Here is a 21140-nt window from a genome sequence, read left to right on the forward strand (position 1 = left end):
AACATCTAAAGGCCCACATGATTTGCGAATGACTGTCTCCTGTAATGTCCCACACTCAGACCATGCAAGTATGTTTCTGCCAGCTGTTTAAAATTTAGTTCGAACTTTTTGAAAAACATCTTAATTGTTTTTTTGTTTTAAATTAAAAAGGGCTATCGGTGGAGTCGTTCATTTGTCCTTCAGGAGCATGCACACCGGTCCCCCAGGCTCACCTGCAGGACGTGAAGCTTGCAGTACTGCCCCTGAAAGCTCCCTGAGGGCGGGTGGGTGGAGAGGCACTCACTGTAAGATCCCAGCCTGTCCACGTTTCCATTAAGAATGTTGCTCCCAAGCTTCCCGACGGAGTCATACACTGAATTTCAAAGCAAAAGTGGGCAAAGTTAGCTTCCTGGTGTCACTTTCAAATGAATTTATAGGCACTCGGCTCCACCTTCAAATTTAAGCGACCAATAAAAGGGGGAGACAGATATATTCTGATACCACTTTCAGAGCCTGCATTTTGCATCCACAGCCCCTCTCTTCATCAAGAGAGAACAGTGACGTATGTTCTCATGTTGGTCACATGGTTTGTTGCTGAAAAAGATGAAGAGTTTGAATTCTTTTAAAAAATAAATGCTTTGAGGGGCTGGCCCCGTGGCCCAGTGGTTAAGTTCACGCGCTCTGCTGCAGGCGGCCCAGTGTTTCGTTGGTTCGAATCCTGGGCGCGGACATGGCACTGCTCATCAAACCACGCTGAGGCAGCGTCCCACATGCCACAACTAGAAGAACCCACAACGAAGAATATACAACTATGTACCGGGGAGCTTTGGGGAGAAAAAGGGGAAAAAAAAAATAAAATCTTTAAAAAAAAAAAAATAAATAAATGCTCTGAGGGAGTAAAAAGATGTAACTAAAATTTAGTGGCTTTTCTTTCTCCCCCCATAGAGCCAGGAAAAAACTCATGTCTTTAACATTTTTTACCCAATTTTGGGGGACCTTATTTTGGAGTTATTTTTTTTTTAACCTTTAGGAGCAGAAGGGTGCAGTAATCAAATCCCACATTTCACAGCACTCTTAGCCCTGGTCCTGCAAATCTCTTCCTGTGTTTGTTTGTGCTTATGTATGTCCTTCTTGCGTTCATTTTAAATAATTCACTTCCTTCTGTCTTTCTTCATCTCTTCCTTCCCCCAGTTCCCCCCTCCTCCGTATGTTTGATGTGTGTCCTCTCACTTGTAGGTGTTCTTGTGTTGTGTAAATGTGTTTGTAATTTATGCAAATGACCATGCTTCAGATCTCCTGCTTCTGCATGGTTCACTCGGTGCTACGTTTGTACTGTGTGTGGTGTGACTGTGGTCCTCTAATCTAACTGCTGTATGATAATTCATCGCCATCTTAGACTTAGCTATTCCCCAAATTATGGACACATAGATTGCTTAACCCATGAAAACACTTGGAGATGAACTCTTCATAGTGTTGGGTACAGACCCAAGTGAGGGTTCCACTCAGAAGAATCCACCTGTGAGTGGGATTGTTAGATCATAAGGCGCGCAAGTCCTGCATAAATCCCACAGACTGCTCCGGAGCGACTGCCCCAATCTATACTCCCAGGAATGCTGATTCCAGGCTCTTCTTTGCATTGTCCAGATTTCTCATTTTTGACAGCGAATGGATATAAAACGATATCCAATTGTTGTCAATTTTCATTTCTCTAATTACAAATAAATCAAGATATTTTTGTTTGTCCATCAGCCATTTAAGTTTTCTCTTCTGTAAAGTACCTGTTTGTATCCTTTACCCATTTTCTTTCATTCTTCTCCCCAAAGCCCCCCAGTACCTAGTTGCATATTTTTTCATTGTGGGTCCTTCTGGTTGTGCTGTGTGAGACACAACCTCAACATGGCTTGACGAGAGGTGCTAGGTCTGTGCCCAGGATCCGAACCTGCAAAACCCTGGGCCACCGAAGCAGAGTGCACCAACTTAACCACTCGGCCATGGGGCTGGCCCTTGTTTTTAATGTTTTTAATTTTAGCTGTGTCCTGACATATACTCAGATGTAAAATTTCTTTATCAATTTGATTTAGCATTCCGTAACCATTTCAATCTGACATCTTTGATCCTCCTTTAACTCTGAATATTGCTATTATTTGTTAAATACTTCCTTCTTTCTATTTGTTTTATTTCTCCTTCTGATTCCTGTTATCCAACTGTTGGCATTTCTAGCCTCAAAATCTCTTAGTTTTTCTTATTTCTTTTCCATCTCTTTATCCTTTCCTGCTATATTTTGATATCTCTCTCAAACTGATCATCCAGCTCACTCATCACTCTTGGCCTCTATCCATCTTGCTACCTATCCTGTCTATGGTGTTTTTATTTCAACTGTACTATCTTTACTATCTAATAGCTCTTCTTGAAATTTTTTTTATGATTTCTTGCTCATACTTTGTATTACTAATATTCTCCTTTATCTATTTGATTATACTTATTTTCATTCCTTGATGACTATCTGTTCCAATAATTCAGCTTCATGTAGTAAACATATTTGTTCAATTCACTGACATTCTTTTATGTGTTTACTCCTCCCCAGGGATTTAGGTATTTTGGCCTGCGCATCTCGTCCCTTTCATCACGTATTGTGCATTGGGGGGAGCGTAGGGGCCTAGACCCCAATTCTGTGCCTCCTCAGGAATTAAAGAAGTGTGGAGAGGAGCGTACCACAGAACCACTGGCAATCCCATTTGCTGCTCTACCCAGCAACTCCTTCGGTCTGGGATTTCCCCTCCGATTATTTGAAAGCAGCAGCACTGAGAAGACACGTTCTCCTGAGCCGTTAATCCGCCAGCCTTGAGGGCAGAGGGCAGAGGAAGCAGTGCTCAGGAACACTGATCAGCCCTCAGTGCCTGGGAGGTGAGGCGCAGGGGAGGGCTGGCCTAACATCAGTGTCTCCAATTAAGGCTGCCATGGCTTTCTTAGTGGCAATGGTGGCCTGCGGTTGTCAAAGGTTAGCTTGCCTCGGAATCATCTGGAGGGCTTGTTAAAACACAGATCTGCGGCCTCCACCAGCAGAAGTTCTGATTCAGTCAGTCTGGGGTGGGCCTGAGAAGTTGCATTTTATCAAGTTCTCAGGTGATGCTAACACTGCTGGTCAGGGACCACACTTTGAGAACCACTGTGTCGGCCGTCGCATACACACACACACCAGGTGACCACCTTCAGGATCCCAGAGGCTTCTCACAGTTTTTACATCAGTTTCTCAATCGATGCTTCTCTCTGCTTTATGTCTCCAGGATTATTTTAAAAGGGAGCCAGTAGCTCTTACTAATTCACCGCCTTATCGGCAATTCCCATTTTGTGGGATCCAATTTGCCATTTTCTCAACATGTGTCATCCAAACCTAAATGTCTTTAAAATTGTGGAGAATTAGCTTCAAGACCCTAGTAAATATAGCACAGTTGGAGTTTCTTTTAAGCTTGATTTATACGGTCTGGTTGATCGCTTTCTCTTAAAATTTTGTAGCAAGACCTATGCTGCCAGAGCTCAGCCAGATCCACACATCACGACAACAACAACTAACATATGGAGCCTGCTTTGTGCCAAGAATGGTTTGAGAGCTTGCTATCCATTGTCTCATTTAACCTTCACACAACCTATCAGATTATGAGTAACCATTACAATTCCCATTTTACAGATTCGTAAACTGAGGCACAGGGAGGTCAAGTCACTGGCCCAGAGTCACGTCATTAATAGGTGGTAGGACAAGTGAGAAAACTGAAGCACAGAGATGATAAGTAATATACACAACAATATAAATCTACCTCTTTTTAATTGCTGACAAGAATCAGAGCAGGGTATTCAAACTAGCTGGTAAGGATCAAGCTGTGTCTTCAAACCCATTTTAATCTGAACCCATAAACCCTCTAAAATATACAAAAAGACCCTTTTTTATTGGTCAGTTTGGTATATAGGTTCTTATATGTAACTAAAGATAATGATATTCCTTAGAGTGAGTGAAGGGAAGACCCCAAATACTGCTTGGCAGATTAGATGGCTCCTCTTGCATTTCTGTCTTTGTTTTGTTTTGTTTTGTTGAAGAAGATTGGCTCTGAGCTAACATCTGTTGTCAATCTTCCTCTTTTTTTTTTTTTTCTCCCCAAAGCCCCAGTACATAGTTGTATATCCTAGTTGTAAGTCCTTCTGGTTCTTCTCTGTGGGATGCCACCACAGCATGGCTTAATGAGCCGTGTGTAGGTTCACGCCCAGGATCCGAACTGGTGAACCCCGGGCTGCTGAAGTGGAGCACATGAACTTAACCACTATCCCACTGGCCCAGCCTTCTGTCTCTGTTTTCACTAATGGTTGGGTTCTTGAGATTGAATCTGGAAGCCAGGTTGAAGGGCCTGCATTTTGTTTATGTGTGCTTTTCTTAATATATAATACGTTATTTTGAAAATCTCCTGGCCATAATTGGGCAAACGGTCCTTGCTGAGCTCCTTGGGGTAACCTGACTTTCAACATGAGCCGTTGCCTCTTCTGGTCAGTTCTGCTGCTCGGGCTCAGCCCATGGGTGTTGGTTATCACTGGCCCCTTTTAAATGGTTCTCAGCATCCCGGGTTGTTGCTGTAATGAGAATCACTGGCCCTGCCGTGGGTGGGACTCTCCTCTGACCACACTCAGAGCTGGCATCCACTCCACCGCTTGTAGCCGGCAACCATCTTTTAAGCTAAACTGTCTGAATCACGAGACTGACCACATCCCTCCCCTCCTTAAAGCTCTTCCAAGGCACCATGAACAAAGCTACCAGGTAATTCCAAAGGGAGAGGACTTATTTACCATATTGATAACTTGGATGAAGAATTATATTCAGATCATATAAAGAACTCTTATAAATCAATAATTTTTTTAAAAACCAAAGAAATTGATTTAAAATCTGCAAAGGACATGAACAGGCAACTCTTGGAGAAGGAAATCCAAGTGATCAATTAATATGAGAAATTGTGAAGTCTCACCAGTAAACCACAACTAGACACCACTTTTTTCTACCCATCTGATGGGTAAAAATTTAGAAGGTTGATACAATTAAGTGTTGGTAAGACTATGAAGAAATAGTTCTATCAGTTTTGCCTCCTGGAAGCTATCCTCCTTCCTAATAGCAACTGGATTTCCTTTTGGAGAATTATCACTCCCCAGTTGCGTGCAGTCTTGACAAAAATCAAGGTGCTCTGTCCTCTCATTACAGAAGCTGACGGGGTCCCTGGAGGCTGCTCCCACTCTATTCTTCAGCTCCCTGTGACATGAGGTCAACCCTCTCCCAGGACAAGCGCGGAGCGAGTCAAGGCCCAGAGCAAAGCTCAGGCTTCATTCATTCCCTGTTAGTCCCCTGAGAGGCTGTAGAATGGGCACCACCGTGGAGACCGTCTGCACCTGACGTGTCCAGAAACCAGTTCTGAGCCTAGCAGGTCCTTGGCCTTCCTCTCCATCCTGTGAGCTGCCCCATCGTCTGCCAATAACCTTTTTACTGAAGCCTGCCAGAGTTGGTGTCTGTGGTTTAACCAAAGACTCCTTCCTAACTGATATCCCCAGGGACCCTGCAATTCCGCATCTCAGAATCTGCCCCAGGGAAGCACATATGAGCACACGTTGCAAGATGCTTGGGGCAAAAATGCTTGTAAAGGCAAAAAACTGGACACAAACAATTAGGTTGAACCACGTAAAAATTCTATCTTATGGGACAAAAAAAGCTTAATGTCAGCAATTTCAAATAGTTCAGCCTCTGTCAGGAAAAGGTTAAATGAGTTATGGTACTTCCATATTTTATAATGCTATGAAAGAACTAAAAAGATAGATCTGTATTTGCTGCTGTGGAAAATGCTCCAAGATATATTATTATGTGGAAAAAAACCCCAAGTTTAAGAGCAATAAATACATTTTTCAATTTTACAAAACAAAACAATATCTGTCTAGTAAACATATATGCACAAAAATGCAAGGAGAAAGTTCTAGAAGGATACACACCCATTGATAACAGCTCTTATGCAGGAAGGGAACTGAGATTGAATGAACAAAAAATACTTGAGCTTTGTCTGTACTGTTTTGATTCCTTTACAATGAGAATAGATTCATAAATTATTTAATAAATATTATAAACAATAAAATATAAACAAAATTTTAAAATCGGTATACTTTTTAAATTCTTCAATGGCATTCCATATTCTAGAGTAGGAGTTGACAAACCACGGCCCTGCCTGTTTTTGTAAGTAAAGTTTTATTGGGATACAGCCGTCTCATTCGTTTACATATTGTCGGTGCTGCTGAGCCCATACAGGCAGGGTTGAGTAACTGCAACAGAGGTTGTACAACCCACAAAACCGAAAATATTTACTATCTGGCCCATTAGAGGAAAACTCTGCAGACCTCTTATGTAGAGCTGTGGTTCCCAACTGTGGACAGACATTAGAATCACCCGGGGCATTTAAAAAATACTAATGCCCAGGCGGCACGCTCACAGAGAATGACTTAATGGATCAGGAGTGGGCTTGGGCATTAATTGCTTTTCACATTTTCCCAGGTGATTCTAATGTGCAACCAGCCTTGACTGCTCTGATCCTTCGGATAATTCCAGACTCCTGAGCATGGTTTACAAAGGCCCTTCGTGACTAGGCCTGCCTGTCCAGCCTCATCCTCCCACACCCAAAGCCATTTCCTCTGCTCCATTATACAGATGCACCCAGGCCCGCACTTGTCTGACTTTCCGCCTGGAACACCCCTCCTTCCTGTCGGCCTGGCAAATGCTGAATCATCCTTTGAGCCCCGGCTGAAGGATGGTCTCCCCCAGGAAACATTCCAGACCCTTGCTTAGTGTACCGCACTAAAAGGCACGTCATTGTTCACCTGTCTGTCTCTCGTGTGAGGGAGGGACTATGTCTTCATTAACAGATCTCTCAGCAGAGGAGCTCAATAAACATTTGCTGAACTGAATTAAACTTTGAAAAAATTACGTTCAGATGCCCCAAATCCAGCTCCATGAATGTATTTTGAGGTCCTCCTAGTGTCAAGAAAAACAACAACTACAAAAACTGGATGTATTTATTATAAATTGGTGAAATAATTTCTAAATTCCCTCCTCCACCACTAATTGAGTATCCCAAACTCTGCAGCTGGAAGTTTAAGGATGTGGAACTACCAGAATTGAAAGAGATAAAAACAAGAGAGGCATCAACACTGAGCATGTCTTCACCCTTAGGTAAACCCCTGAAGGACAAACTTAGAAGGTTGCCCAATTCTTCTTCACTTGAGAAGATTAAAGTCTAGTTTTCTTTCCAATTGGTGTTTTGCTTTCTAAACTGATTGGATTTATGGTTTCTAGCTGAAGTTGTGTGCTATGCTAATTTGCAAATTACATTTGCTTCCTTTCTGATTATGAACTCAAATGGACAAGTTGCCCTCTTCCTGTCTCATCCTTAATTGGTTTCTGTCAAGACCCTGAGATGCCAGGCCATGCCACATCCAAATCAAAATATATTGGGCTTGCCTGGGAGGGAGAGAGAGCATAAACTAACGATTAATCCCACCTGCCACTTCAAAAGCTCATAGCAGTTGTCCCAAGTTTTCATTTCCAAAAGATTAAAAAGAGCTCATTTCAGTTCTGCTGGGCTAATTGGCAGACAAATTTTCTTTCTCATATGGTGGCCATGATATGTGGAGAGGAAGACGCAGAGTTGATTAATTTCCGGGTTTGAATGGAAAAAAGAAAGACCTTGGTCTATGGTCTTAAATTTTTAAATATGGATGCACTTATACCATGAGGTTGAAGGTAGCAGAAGCTTCTGGAATGCTAAGCCGCAAACGAATCCTGAAAGTAATGATCACCTTCAGCATTAACAGAAAATATTTATTAAGCATCTACCAGTTTGCTGTGTTACATTGGAGATTTTTTAAAACAAGAATTGAATAGTCCTTGCCCTGTAGTTGGTGACAGAGGGCATGCATGTCAAAGGCTAACCACCGATTGCCGGAGATCTCCTTGTAGTAAGAAAGAAATCTGAATGTGCCATCAACGTGACATGCAGTTTGAAGTAGGCTCCTTGCCAACCCCTCCTGGCAATGCCTCTTGTGTCTGGTTGACTATTAATCTTGGACTTGGAGAATAAGAATAGCACGTGTACTCATTTCCTGTGACCGCTATAATAAATTTCCATACACTTGGTGGCTTAAACAACAGAAATATATCCTCTCACAGTACAGGGCCAGAAGTCCAAAATCAGTCTCACTGGGCTGAAATCAAGGCATCCCCAGGGCTGCATTTCTTCTGGAGTCTCCAGGGGAGAATCCATTCTTCGCCTCTTCCAGCTTCTGGTGGCTGTCGGCATCCCTCGGCTTGTGGCTACATCACTCAGATCTCTGCCTTTGTGATCACATCACCTTCTCATCTGTGTGTGTGTCAAATCTCCCTCTGTCTCCTTTTTCTAAGGATACATGTGACTGCATTTAAGGCCCACCCAGATAATCCAGGCTAACCTCCCCATCTCAAGATCTTTAATTTAATCTATCTGCAAAGATCTTGTTTCCATACAAGGCAACATTCACAGATCCCAGGAATTAGAATGTGGATATCTTTTGGGGAGTGGGGGCCACGTTTCAACCTACCAGAGCATGGCTATCTGAAATCCAGTTAACCTGGAAATTTCAGTGGAACCCACCGTGTCACCCTTTCTCTATTACGAGATTTTCTTGGTTTCAGCATCTTTTCTGTCCCTAGCTCCAGCACCAGCAGAGAGGCTGGCCTTGAGTAAACCACCCTCCAGACTGACAGCTGGATGGGAAAAGAGGCAACCTTCAGAAAATGCAAAGCAAGTAGATGGTCAGTCCTCCACTGATGACTGGAGAACAAAGGCTTGGCTGGGGCCAGTGACTGGCCAACCAGTGAGTGTCTACCTACGATTGCCTCCTATTACCGAGGTATAAACCCTGGGCCTTGGCTTCCAGGAGAGAAGATGAGACACAGAGAAGAGACATCAAATAATCATTCCAAGAGATAAATGGTAGGGCCAGCCCAGTGGCGCAGTGGTTAAGTTTGCACGTTCTGCTTCTAAGGTCCAGGGTTTGCCAGTTTGGATCCTGGGTGTGGACATGGCACCACTTGGCAAGCCATGCTGTGGTAGGTGTCCCATATATAAAGTAGACAAAGATGGGCATGGATGTTAGCTCAGGGCCAGTCTTCCTCAGCAAAAAGAGGAGGATTGGTGGCAGATGTTAGCTCAGGGCTAATCTTCCTCAAAAAAAAAAAAAAAAAAGAGGAAAGAAGAGAGACTAAAAGTTGTAGAGCTAAGAAAAAAAAAAAAAAGAGATGAACGATGAAGCCAAAGGGGGTAAGTCATCAGAGGAGGAAGCTTAGCAACCTTAGCATCAGGGTGGGCTGAGGGACTTGGTGTAGTGACCAGGGAGATGGGACTTGAAGGGTTAAGAAAGTTTTATAACAAAAGTAGCTGCTTGGGGAAGATTTCAAGGATGTTATGAGATTAGGGAAAACAGGAAATGAAAAGGCCTGCCGGCTGCTTGGGAACCAGAGGCCTCCCACCCCTCCCCTCGTTCTGTCCCAGAGGAATAAAGTGCAGGAAAATGCAGAAATCATGTGAAACTATAGGGACCTCAATATGCTGACACAGTCTTAATTCCACATAAATCGCTTCCCCTGTAAATCCTCTGCTGCAGACAGTGTTACAGATGGGTCTGGTTGGCCTTTGAAATGGCCGCAGGCGGGTCTGGTACAGCTCACAAAAAATGAGTTCCAGGATCTACCTGAGACTGCTTGGGTTTTTCTGGGTCTGTTGGTTTGGTTTTTTGCATCTCAAACAATGAATGCACGCTTTCTATTCCAGGGGGTGTATTTGAGAGGCCATAGGTGCCTGTATTTGTTTCCTACTGCTGTCTTAAATTTCCACACACAGGGGGCTTAAAACAACAGGAATTCATTGTCCCATAGTTCTGGAGACTAGGCATCCTAAATCAAGTCTTGGTTCCTTCTGGAGGCCGTCAGGGTGAAGCTGTTCCATGCCTCTCTCCTAACCTCTGGTGGTGGGTGGTAATCCCTGGCTTTCCTTGGCTGGTAGACGCATCATTCCAATTTCTGCCTCTGTCATTATATGGCATCCTCCCTGTGTGTCTCTACCTGTGTCTAAATTTCCCTCTTATAAGGACACCAGTCATTAGATTAGGGTCCTCCCTAATCCAGTACGACCTCATCTTAATTTGACTACATCTATCAGGACTCTATTTCCAAATAAGGTCACATCCACAGCTTCCAGGGGTTAGGATTTCAACATACCATCTTTTTGGAGGACACAATTCAACCTACAACCCTCTCCAAGTGGTTACTCTCATCTGAGCCACAGATGCTACTAATTAGCTTGTGAGACATCGTTGAGGAAGGTGTGGATCTGGAGAGAAGCATCCATGTGCTCAGGGAAGGTATGAGAATGTAGGAGAGATGGGACCCCAGAATGGCTGAAGTAAGAGAACACAGTGGGTCAAGGCAAAAGACCTGCAGAAATAATCAATCAGGTGCCTAAGAGGACCAAAGAAACATAATATGGCTTCAGTGTCTCCTTCTAACAGAGTTTCTATTGTATGTCCTGGTCATCTACTCTTTAAATTCTGTGCATATATACCAAGGGTCTACAGAAAGGGCATAAACCACAAGTTTTAGCTTCCAGGAGCCCTTCTCCAGGAAAAAGATGGGATGACAAGGTATTCAGACAAGAGACATAAAATCATTATTCTAGAACATATACGATACGGCCAAAAGGAGTAAGTCCCCAGAACAGAGCAACTGAAAAGGCTATATGGATACACAGATATATCTCTATCTCCACACATAAATTGAGAAGGATCACATATTCACTAACTAAATTCACCACTCTATGTTGTGATCCAATATTAGAAACACCGCAGGGAAACTGCTAGGGTTAGTAACCAGGTTTAGTGGGGGTGTACATCCCAAAGTGTTGATAGAGCAAAAGGGCAGGAAAGATAGCGAGAAATGTGGTCCCCGAGCTGTGTGGCCAAACCAAGAAAATGAGCTTCCTGCAAATCTGTATGAGTTTCCTATGGCTGCTGTAAGAAATTACCAAAACTTTGTGGCTTAAAGCCACATAAATTTATTATCTTATAGTCCTGGAGATTAAAAGCCCAAAATGGGGTTCACAGGGTGTTATGGGCTGCACTGCATCCCCCTCAAAATTCGTATCTTTAAGCCCTAAACCCCAGTACCTCAGAAGGTGACTGTATTTGGAGATCGGGCCTCATAAAAAGAGGTGATTAAATTAAAACAAGGCTGTTAGGGTGGGTCCTAACCCAAGCTGACTGAATTAAATAAACATAAAGGGAGATCTGGACACCCAGAGAGACGCCAGGAGAAGGTGGTCATCGGCCATCTGCAGGTCAGGGAGAGAGGCCTCAGAGGAAACCAACCCCACCAGCACTTTGATCTTGGACCTCCAGCCTCCAGAACACCGAGGAAATTAATTTCTGTGCTCTAAGCCCCCCTATCTGTGGTACTTTCTTACAGCAGCCCTAGAAAACTAATACAGTGGGTATGGGTTTTGTGTCTACTTTTGGTAACTTGTCCAACTCATGTTTTACTAGTAATTACCTGTGAAGTTGACATACCTATTTTCAGCTAACCACCGGTTATCAGAATCATGCAGGAAGCTTCCTTAAAATTCAGATTCTTAGGGCTGGCTCCTAGAGGCTCTGTTAGCAGTGGGGTGGGGCTCAGGCAGTGGTGGTAAATGCTTAATAACCTGCTCTCCCCCCAAATACGAGAATGTATATATATGCATATATATGTGTATCTGCACACACATGCATAGCACACTGTATTAGTCTGCTGTGGCTGCCATGACGAAGTACCACAGGCTGGGATGGCTTAAACAACAGAAATGTATTTCCTCACCGTCCAGGAGGTTATATGTTCAAGTTCAAGGTGTCGGCAGACTTGGTTTCTTCTGAGGTCTCTCTCGTTAGTTGTAGTTGGCCGTCCTGTCTCTGCATCTTCACATTGTCTTCCCTCTATGAGTGTGTGTGTCCTCATCTCCCCTTCTTATAAGGACACCAGACATATTGGATAGGGCCCACCACGTGTCCTCGTTTTACCTTTGTCACCTCTTTAAAGGCCCTGTCTCCAAATACAGTCACATTCTGAGGTACTGAGGTTAGAACTTTAATGTATGAATTTGAGGGGAATACAATTCAGCCCATAACACACAAATTACAACTAAGAATGAAATCCATAACACTCCTTACTGTAAATTCCATAGATAGCCAATTGATTCACTGCTTTCAGTGATTTTTGCCAAACTCATACCTGTAGCCAACCTATGGTTTCAGTTGACCAATGAGTGTAGTCCCAACATGAATGATGGATGATATTTTTATCCACCTTAACGAGCATACAGATGTGAAGCGAGAAAGACGTGTGTCGGGACTTCACTCATTCGTCCGTGACGTGAGCAACATTTTTGCTAAATCAGATAGTTTTCGAGTACTGAAGAATATTTCCCTCAACTTTTTGTGCTATTTATAATGTGATGGCTATAGACATAATACACTTTTAAGTTTAACACGCATTTGTAACATTTTCTCCTTCAATTTCTTAAGTCTAGACAATCAACAAAAGAATAAATCAAGCCACGACCTGTAGCGATTGCTGACATCTGTGGTGAATATACTTCCGCCACAGCTGACTTCAAGCTCCCGACGAGATGTTCCTGAACCTGAGGGTGGCCGGTGATGTGCGGCACTCCATTCCCAGCATGCAGACACAGCAGACGTAAGCAACTTCAAGAGTACAGATAAGAGTAAAGTGTACTGAAATAATTAGGAAGTGGTAACTTTTTGAGTATTAATTACAATTGTTCTTAACATAATTTATTTAATTGTCAATTTATGTAATTTAACCCTTAAATGTTACCATGTTTGACAACCAGCTTGAAAATTTAACAATTGGCCCTTGCAAGCCAGGGCAGGCTGGCCGTGGCAGAATGCTATGCGAAGGAGTCGGAATTTTTTAAAGGCTGCTACACATTTTCAGAGTTTGAGAAACACAGCCTCTCCATTTCACAGGTGAGGAAACTTGTCTAGCCAAGTGACGTGGTTTGGGTGAGGCCAGCCACACTGCTGGCCATTGACCAAGCCAGGATGAGAGCTGAGGCCTCCGGAGGGCTGGCCTAGCACAGTTTCTATGGCTCAACACCCTGTCTCTAAAAGGTGAGTAGTTTATAAGAAAAGCAGATGAGGAAAAGAAGAAATGCCTGGGGCAAGGTGCAGGGGGTCAGGTAGAGGGAGAAAGGGGAGGAGAATGAAGACAGATCCCCATCAGGGAAGGACGTCTTGGACGGGGACCCACCGTCCCTGAATTAGAAATAGATGAGTTTTAAGGATTCATTGTAGTCAAGGAGAAAGAAAACTGAGAAGAAAAAGATTAATCAGGAGGAAGGATGCTAGAGATGTTTTAGGGCGCAATTTTCATACCTGATAAGAGATTGAATGCAGATTTCTGTGGACTACGGAGTTTAAAAACAAAACAACAAAACCAAACCGGAAGCAGACGGACAGAACACTGACCCAGGACTCCAGCAATGAAAAGGGGGATAAAATCAGACCGTGGCCCGAGAGGGTGGCAAAATCAAAGCGCACAAAAGTGTTTGGTGGATTTTGTTTGCTTTAATATAGTGGACGTGGGTCTGTTAGAAAGCAAATGGAGAAGGATGACGGGAAGGGAGAAATGGAAGCTCGTTCTGCACTTATGGTATCACACTCTTCTTTCCTATAACGTCCACAGCTGCAATCCATCCTTCCCACCGCCCCACTGGGTCTCCGTATCCGTCCCTAATAGCAGGCTCTCTCCTGCTCCAGCACGGTGATGATTTCAGTTCCCTTCTGTAGGACCAAACATCCCTGCCTAAACTTCAAGGACCCTCTCTCTCCACTTTATTCCTCAGACCCCCACCCATTCTCAGAAATCCTGCCTATCATCATCTCTGTGTTTTGGATGGGGGATGGAGTTTTAAAACATTCTTATGCAGCGTTTAATATATTTTTTAAAAGGCATAAAGAAGAAAATAATAAACACTGATATTCCCAACATCCAGCTTAAAAAATAAAACTTGACCCATCATTTGAAATGTGATGTGTCCCCAATTGTGTCCCCAGCCTACCCACTTCCCACTTCAAGGCAACCCCTGACTCCGGAGGCTATCATTTTCCTGCATGCCTTTCCATTCATACTACAGACATATGTCCCTTAAGCAATAGAGCACCTTAATTTGCATTTTAAAAATGCTTTATATACTGTATATATTCTTTTACAACTTTTTTTCTTGATCTTATTTCTGTATATTCCCTCCATATTGATACACTCAACTCTGTTTCATTTCTTTTCTTTTTTTTAAAGATTGGCACCTGAGCTGACATCTGTTGCCAATCTTTTTTTTTTTCTTCTTCTCCCCAAAGCCCCCCAGTACATGGTTATATATTCTAGTTGTGGGTCCTTCTAGTTGTGCTACGTGGGATGCTGCCTTAGCGTGGCCTGATGAGCAGTGCCATGTCCATGCCCAGAATCCAAACCGGTGAAACCCTGGGCTGCCTGAAGCAGAGGACACAAAGTTAACCACTGGGCCACGAGGCTGGCCCCCCAGGCTGGTCCCCCCTCCCCCTTTTTTTTGTGAGGAAGATTGGCCCAGAGCTAACATCTGGGCCAATCTTCCTCTTTTTGCTTGAGGAAGATTGTTGCTGAGCTAACGTCTGTGCCAATCTTTCTCTATTTTCTATGTGGGACACTGCCACAGTGTAGCTTGATGAACAGTACGTAGGTCCATGCCCAGGATCTGAACCCATGAACCCCGGGCCGCTGAAACAGAGGGCGCAAACTTAACCACTATGCCACCAGGCCAGCCCCTTGCTTCATTCCTTTTTTGCTGCGGATTTCTTTTTCCCTTGTTTCTCTTGTTGCTTATTTTAGGCAATGATTCAAAGTACAGGCTCGGTAAACATGATCTGGGCTCAAATCCTGTCTCTACCACTTATTTCAGGCAAGATGCTTTACATCTCTGTGTCTGTTTTCTCATTTACCGAATAAAGATGATAATAACACCCTCCCCGCAGGAGGGCTAAATGAGACCACTCCTGCACAGGGCTGGGGGCGGGCCTGCCATGTACAGTACTCTCTAAATGCTGACTCTTACTATTTTTCCACCCACACGACTGTCAGGAAAACCATGGTGAGAATGGAGGTCAGAACCACGTGCTGTGCTAAAAATCTCAGGCAAAATGTCAAAGCAACGACATCCAGTGTTTTTGGTACATTAGAATGAAAATCAGTTAAAACAACTACAGATGGCAGCATTCATCTATTAAATTAAGTAACGGTCATCTATCCCATTTATGTAAATCACTCAATTCTTTCTTGGACCATTCACCTTGGGGAAAATTTTTTAACTGAAAAAAGAAAATTTCAGTTTTCAGGCCCCTACAGATGGACCATCATTGGTGCATGACTAGGGGACATTTTAGGGCAAATAAAGAACTAACAAGGCTATGACTAACAATGGCAATATGTGCCACCTCCTCATCACCAGAAATCTAAACCAGTCATTGCACCTTCTGGATTTTTCTTGGCCAGCTTATTTGGCTGGGGTTTGCCAGAATGTTCCCTGTCAATATCACCAAGTGTTGTAGCAAAACATAATCAATTCCAAAATGGGACTTGAAGATGGCTATTGAATTAGGTGGATTTATATTTTCCTACCATTTCATTAAATATTAGGAGAATTAATCCAGTGTAGAAAGGCAAATGCTTCAAATCGTGTACTATTTTGAACTACCCAATATTAGATCAAAACTTGTCTATATTTATGACATATATTTTTGCTGTTTCCCAAGACAAAATATTAGTCATGTGTTCAAAATGTAAGTGGAAATTGCCATGATCGTTTTTCTGGCTTTGGAAAGAGTGAGTTTTTACATTTTCCTCGGTGGTGGTGTCCATCAGCATCATCAACAAATCATTCTCCCTGAGAGATTACCCCTCTGAAAGCAAATCTGATTTCCTGCCTCTTTCTGGCAGGAAATTTTGTGTCCCTTTAATTGTGAGAATAATTTTGGGAAACTGACAAAAAAAAAAATTCTGGCAGCCTAAAGTCCTTCCAGATCATATGCAAAGAAAAAGTTTTGGCTACAGTGGAACATCTTCCAGCTTGAGCCGGGACATTCACCAACACACTCCTAGAATTTACTAGCAAACACATAACGGGCAAGACTCGTTCCCTGAATAATGAAGCAATTCATTATCAAAAGCAGACTAAATGTCTAGAAGATGAAATAAAGTAAGCAATCTCATACGACAGTGAAATACTATCAACTTCAACAATAGTAAACAGCATCACACAATTTATAAACAATTCTTGTCTTATTAAGAGGTTGGCCCTCACGAGATTCCTTCTGGCTAGAATTCATACCACTTCCTCTGTTGCCTTCTGCAATAAAAATTCCTCCTCCCTCCTTGATTCCTGGTGCAATTTGTAAATTAAGGCTCATTTGTCTTCCCCGTTTGGTTCTGTGTTTTTAACTCTCAAGAGTTTTTCTAGAATGCTCCAGCACGAACCTCAGACTGCCCTGTGTTCACCTACCCCAAGGGCCAGGAAAACCTACTTACTTCTTAGAGCGTATTCTTTGGGCTTCACTGAATTCAGATCAGAAAGGAATTCCTCAGTGTCTTGCATGCACTTGAGAGAAATGTTTCTGGCGGAAGAAACAAAAGGTAACTGAAATTGAAAAGACAGCAGACTAAACAGTAAAGTCAGGACCATCATCGTCCCTTAACCTGTCAGGATAAAACTCCCCTCTCAGACAAAGAGCCCTATATTTATGAAACGCTAGTTGATAACGTGTTGAGGGAAAATGTGACATCGCTTGCTCCTTAACATGCAGAAACAAGCTGTGTCTCCTCAGCCACCTGCAGAGCAGCCAAGAGGAACAAACCATGGAAACCGATTGACATACAACTTGTTATTATTGAGTAAAACCGGCTACGGATGTGGGGGCCGCTGGCCACCTGGCTTCCTTTAGTTATGCAGATTAACATTTCCAGCTAACACGGAGAAGGCTAGATTTTTTCCAGTTAGACGGGCTTGTGTATATCTCTGGGTTTAAAAAGTATGCAGAGGAGGCTAAGTGGCAATATTTGTTTTTTGCCCAAGAATGATTACGAATCCAACCTATAAAACATTCGAATAAATGATAAGCAAAGTAAGGCTTCTCCATGATCATCTGGATATTTTCTGCATCCGTTAATGTGTTTGCTGGGCTTTGAATGCGACATAGGTGTGGGAGTGGTGAACTCCCTCATGGAAAGCCACAGTATTGCTGTGTTACATATAAGCACACGCATCCTCACATGGAGGCTTAGAACACGAATCCTGGAAAGGAAATGATGCTGACAAAAAAAGACCAGCGTAACGGTGTTCATCTACTTTAAGAAAATGTAAAATGTGTGGCTCTGGATTTCTCCCGGTGTAAATATTTTCTTTCCAGAAACGCTTTCTTTAAATAGTCACCTCCCTAACTATATTTAAAATATGATGCAAATCTTGTTTACACTGCCAGAACACGTCCACACCTGTGGCTGGCCGTGACTCAGTTGTACTTCCTGCTGCTCATTGGCTTCCCAGCAGCCTCTAGCATCCCAGACCGATACCCTTTGTCTGAGTCCGTAGGGGCTGCAATAGCAAAAGACCACAGACTGGGTGGCTTACAAACAACAGAAATTTACTTGTCACAGTTCTGGAGGCTGGAAGTCTGTGATCAAGGTGCTGGCACGGTCCTGTTCCGGTGAAGGCCGTCTTCCAGGGTCATAGCTGGCACCTTCTCTCTGTGTCCTCACCGGCTGGAAGGGGTGAAGGATCTCTGTAGGGTCTCCTTTATAACAAAATGAATCCCACTCATGAGGGCTCCACCCTCAGGGCCTGATCTCCTCCCAAAGTCCCCATCTCCCAGTATGTCATCTCTGGGGGTTAGGATTTCAACATATGGATTTGGGAGGACACATTCAGACAAGAGCACCCTTCCTTGCACGCTGTCACCTCTGTCCCCAGTGTCCTTCCCCAAGCCTGCCTCTTCCTGGGCATTACTTACCTACTCTACTTACTCTTCTAAGTAGGTGTTGACTCTTCCAGGAAGCTCCCCTGGGCTTCCCCTTGGGTGAGGATAAGTGTCAATTCTCCATGCTCCCTAATCGCCTCGCATCCTCTCTTCACCTCCTTACACTGCGTTCCTCCCTCCTTACAGCCTGGAAGCATCCTGAGGGCAGGCGCTGTGCTCTTTTCATCTACCTGGGCTTTCCTGGAGGTGGTCTATGTAACGGCCAAGAGCCAAAGCTGACACTAAATAACTACCCTGTGAGCTGGGGCAGTCTCGCGACCTCAACGACTTCATCTGGAAAATTAGGATAACAATAGTCTCTACCTTTTGGAATCGTTTTAAGATTTAAATAATATATTTGAAATACTATTTAAAATAATGTATTTCAAATACTAATATATTTAAAATACGTATATTTAAAATGGCCCATCATAAAAACTCAAACATACTAGCTATTATTATCTTTATATTCTAAACAGTTACTACACCTGGCAGATGATAATATATATACCAGACACCCAGATAATGTATATACAAGGAGGCCTTGCAGTGTCTGACCTGTAGTAAACCCTTAATAAACAGAAGCTATTGTGGTAATTTATTATTACTCTCTGTCATTGTTATTGGCCTAAAGAAAAAAGATTCAGGCACACAGCTGAAATAGTTAAAGTGCTACTGGGCAAATAGGTCCTTGAAAAAAAAAGGCCATTAGATCCAAGTTACAAAGGGGCAGTTTTAAAACAATAATAAAGAACTTTCTAATAGTCAAAAGTACCCAAAGATGACCTGGGCTCTTGCAAATAGTATAGAGGTCTCGAAGTTTGGAGGTGTTCAAATAGTGGTTGAACGTTGCATGTGGGTGTTACAAGATTTAGCATCAGATGGTCCTGATACAAACGACTTTTAAGGTCTTCTCTACCCCTCCAACCTCTGAGTTTACCTTCAAAATTATTTTCTGCCATTAACGCCTTGGTTGTTATGATGCACCTCGGAGGATATTCTTAAATTGAAGGAGAAATTGAAAGTTCAATGCAAAAAATGAAAGAGAACATCCAACCTGGAATTATATAGAGAAAGCAATAACTTGCACTAAAAAAGGAACTTAATTTGGCACCAGAAACCAGGCTTCAAGTCCTGGCTCTGTCAGAAGCTGGTTCAATTTCCCCGTCTGTAAAATCATAAAATTGTAAGATCAGCCTACCTCGCACAGTTGTTTCCCAGTATTACATTAGAGCTCTTGAGTCACAAAAAATATTCGTTAGCATTAGAGCTCGCAATTCCAAATGCGCCCTGTGCTTGACTCTATGTTAAAAAAAGCTGGGGGAGGGGGAGGATTGAAAACACAGGAAGTTTAGGTAATTTGAATATTTAGGAGTGATTAAACAGAAAAACCTCTGAAATCTGGATTTATTTCCTAGACAGTTGTTGATGGTGTATAGTTATCAAAAATAAGAATAATATTGCTTTATAATTCAGTGTTAAATACATCTTTTCTCAACTAGAAAAAAAATAATGAGAATATATATCCACGTGTTAATCATTAGTGGGGCTGGCCCTGTGGCTGAGTGCTTAATTCCGTGTGCTCAGCTTAAGTGGCCTGGGGTTCTCCAGTTCAGATCCTGGGTGCAGACCTACACACCGCTCATCCAGCCATGCTGTGGCAGCGTCCCACTTGGAAGAACTAGAAGGAATTACAACTAGGATGTACAACTGTGTACTGGTGCTTTGGGGGGGAAAAAAATGGAAAAGTGACTGATTCTGGCTTTAAAAAAAAAATCATTAGTAATAAAACTGACCTACAATGATTTTCAAATATTATCTAAACAAAAAGGAAAAAAGAGAATCTTACTTTTGTGTAATTAATAGCTCAAGATCCCACTAATTTGTCCCAACTCCTGAGAAATAAAATTATGACTAGTCAAGGTTCAGGGAGACTCAGGTGATTTATGAAGACATTGTAGGCACCTGTTTTATGCAGGGCATGTGCCGGGTGTAAAAATAGGACACGAAAATAAATAACACCTTCCTTCGCTGAAAGCAGGTCTTCATCATTCCTGAGGCAGCAGCAACCAGCTAGCTGACGCTATTATTAATGCCGCAGGCATTTTATTCACGTAACTAGCTCTATGGGGAAGGAAAGAGCATTAGGCCTCTCATCGTTTGGCAATGGGTTTGAGAAAACAAGGATTTGTCTTTGTTGACAAGAATAAGGATCAAGCTGATGGGGAAAATGTAACTAATATCTGCTGCTCTCAGGCTGCAAAATGAAAACGCCTCTTGCAATGAGAGGAAATGGCAGATCAGAAAGCAGGCAGTGTTCCTGGAACAGCTCAGGACATTTATCCAGAGGATGGCAGTCAGTTAACAAATAAGCATACAACGTCAGGAGTGATAAGTCCTAGGGAGAGAAATAATGCAGAGTAAAGAAATGGAGAGCAGTGAAGCGGGTGTGGGCCATTGGTGGGTTCGGGCACATCTTAGTCAGGTGACCTGCAAGGGCTCTCTGAGCCAACTGGAAAGAAGAAAAAAAGCCCACATGGGAATAACTACAGAGGGAAGAACATTCTAGGCAGAGGGAACAGCAAGTGCCAGGTCCCATGAAGGGAATGTGACTAGCGTATTAAAGGAACAATAGGAGGGAGTGAGGTGGAGGTGGGAAGAAGTGGTAGGAGATGAGGTTGGTGAAGTGACCAGATGTTGGGGATGGAAGGTCTGCTGGGGTCTCACGGCTATTGAAAGGCACACACTTCTGCTTATCTTGGTAAGTCTCATCTAAAATAACTGATAGTATCATGTTGTTTGGCTGGTGTCTTATTCAGAGGGAAGCAAGAGGCTGAGCTTTGGAATGTCCCACCATGATGTCAGCACTCCCTAGGTTCAAGATGGTTCGGTGGTTCCTTGAAGGCAGACTGATTCCCCAGTGAGCAGAGATGCGGAGGAATGTCCACATTCTTTCCTCCCAGATCTCGGTC

General features: G+C 43.0%; 1 protein-coding gene across 1 annotated transcript in view; it reads right to left on the minus strand.

The window, feature by feature from the left end:
* LOC124244964 (O-acyltransferase like protein-like) overlaps window positions 1–21140 on the minus strand; it is a 67130-nt gene that overhangs the window by 44621 nt on the left and 1369 nt on the right. Inside the window, exons 2-3 of the mRNA XM_046672028.1 lie at window positions 16685–16793; window positions 213–352 (exon numbers count right to left, since the gene is read on the minus strand). Of these exons, the coding sequence (XP_046527984.1) occupies window positions 213–352; window positions 16685–16793 (249 nt within the window). The remainder of the gene's footprint in view (window positions 1–212; window positions 353–16684; window positions 16794–21140) is intronic.

This window comes from Equus quagga, chromosome 9, assembly GCF_021613505.1.
Source record: "Equus quagga isolate Etosha38 chromosome 9, UCLA_HA_Equagga_1.0, whole genome shotgun sequence".
Classification (NCBI taxonomy): Eukaryota; Metazoa; Chordata; class Mammalia; order Perissodactyla; family Equidae; genus Equus; species Equus quagga.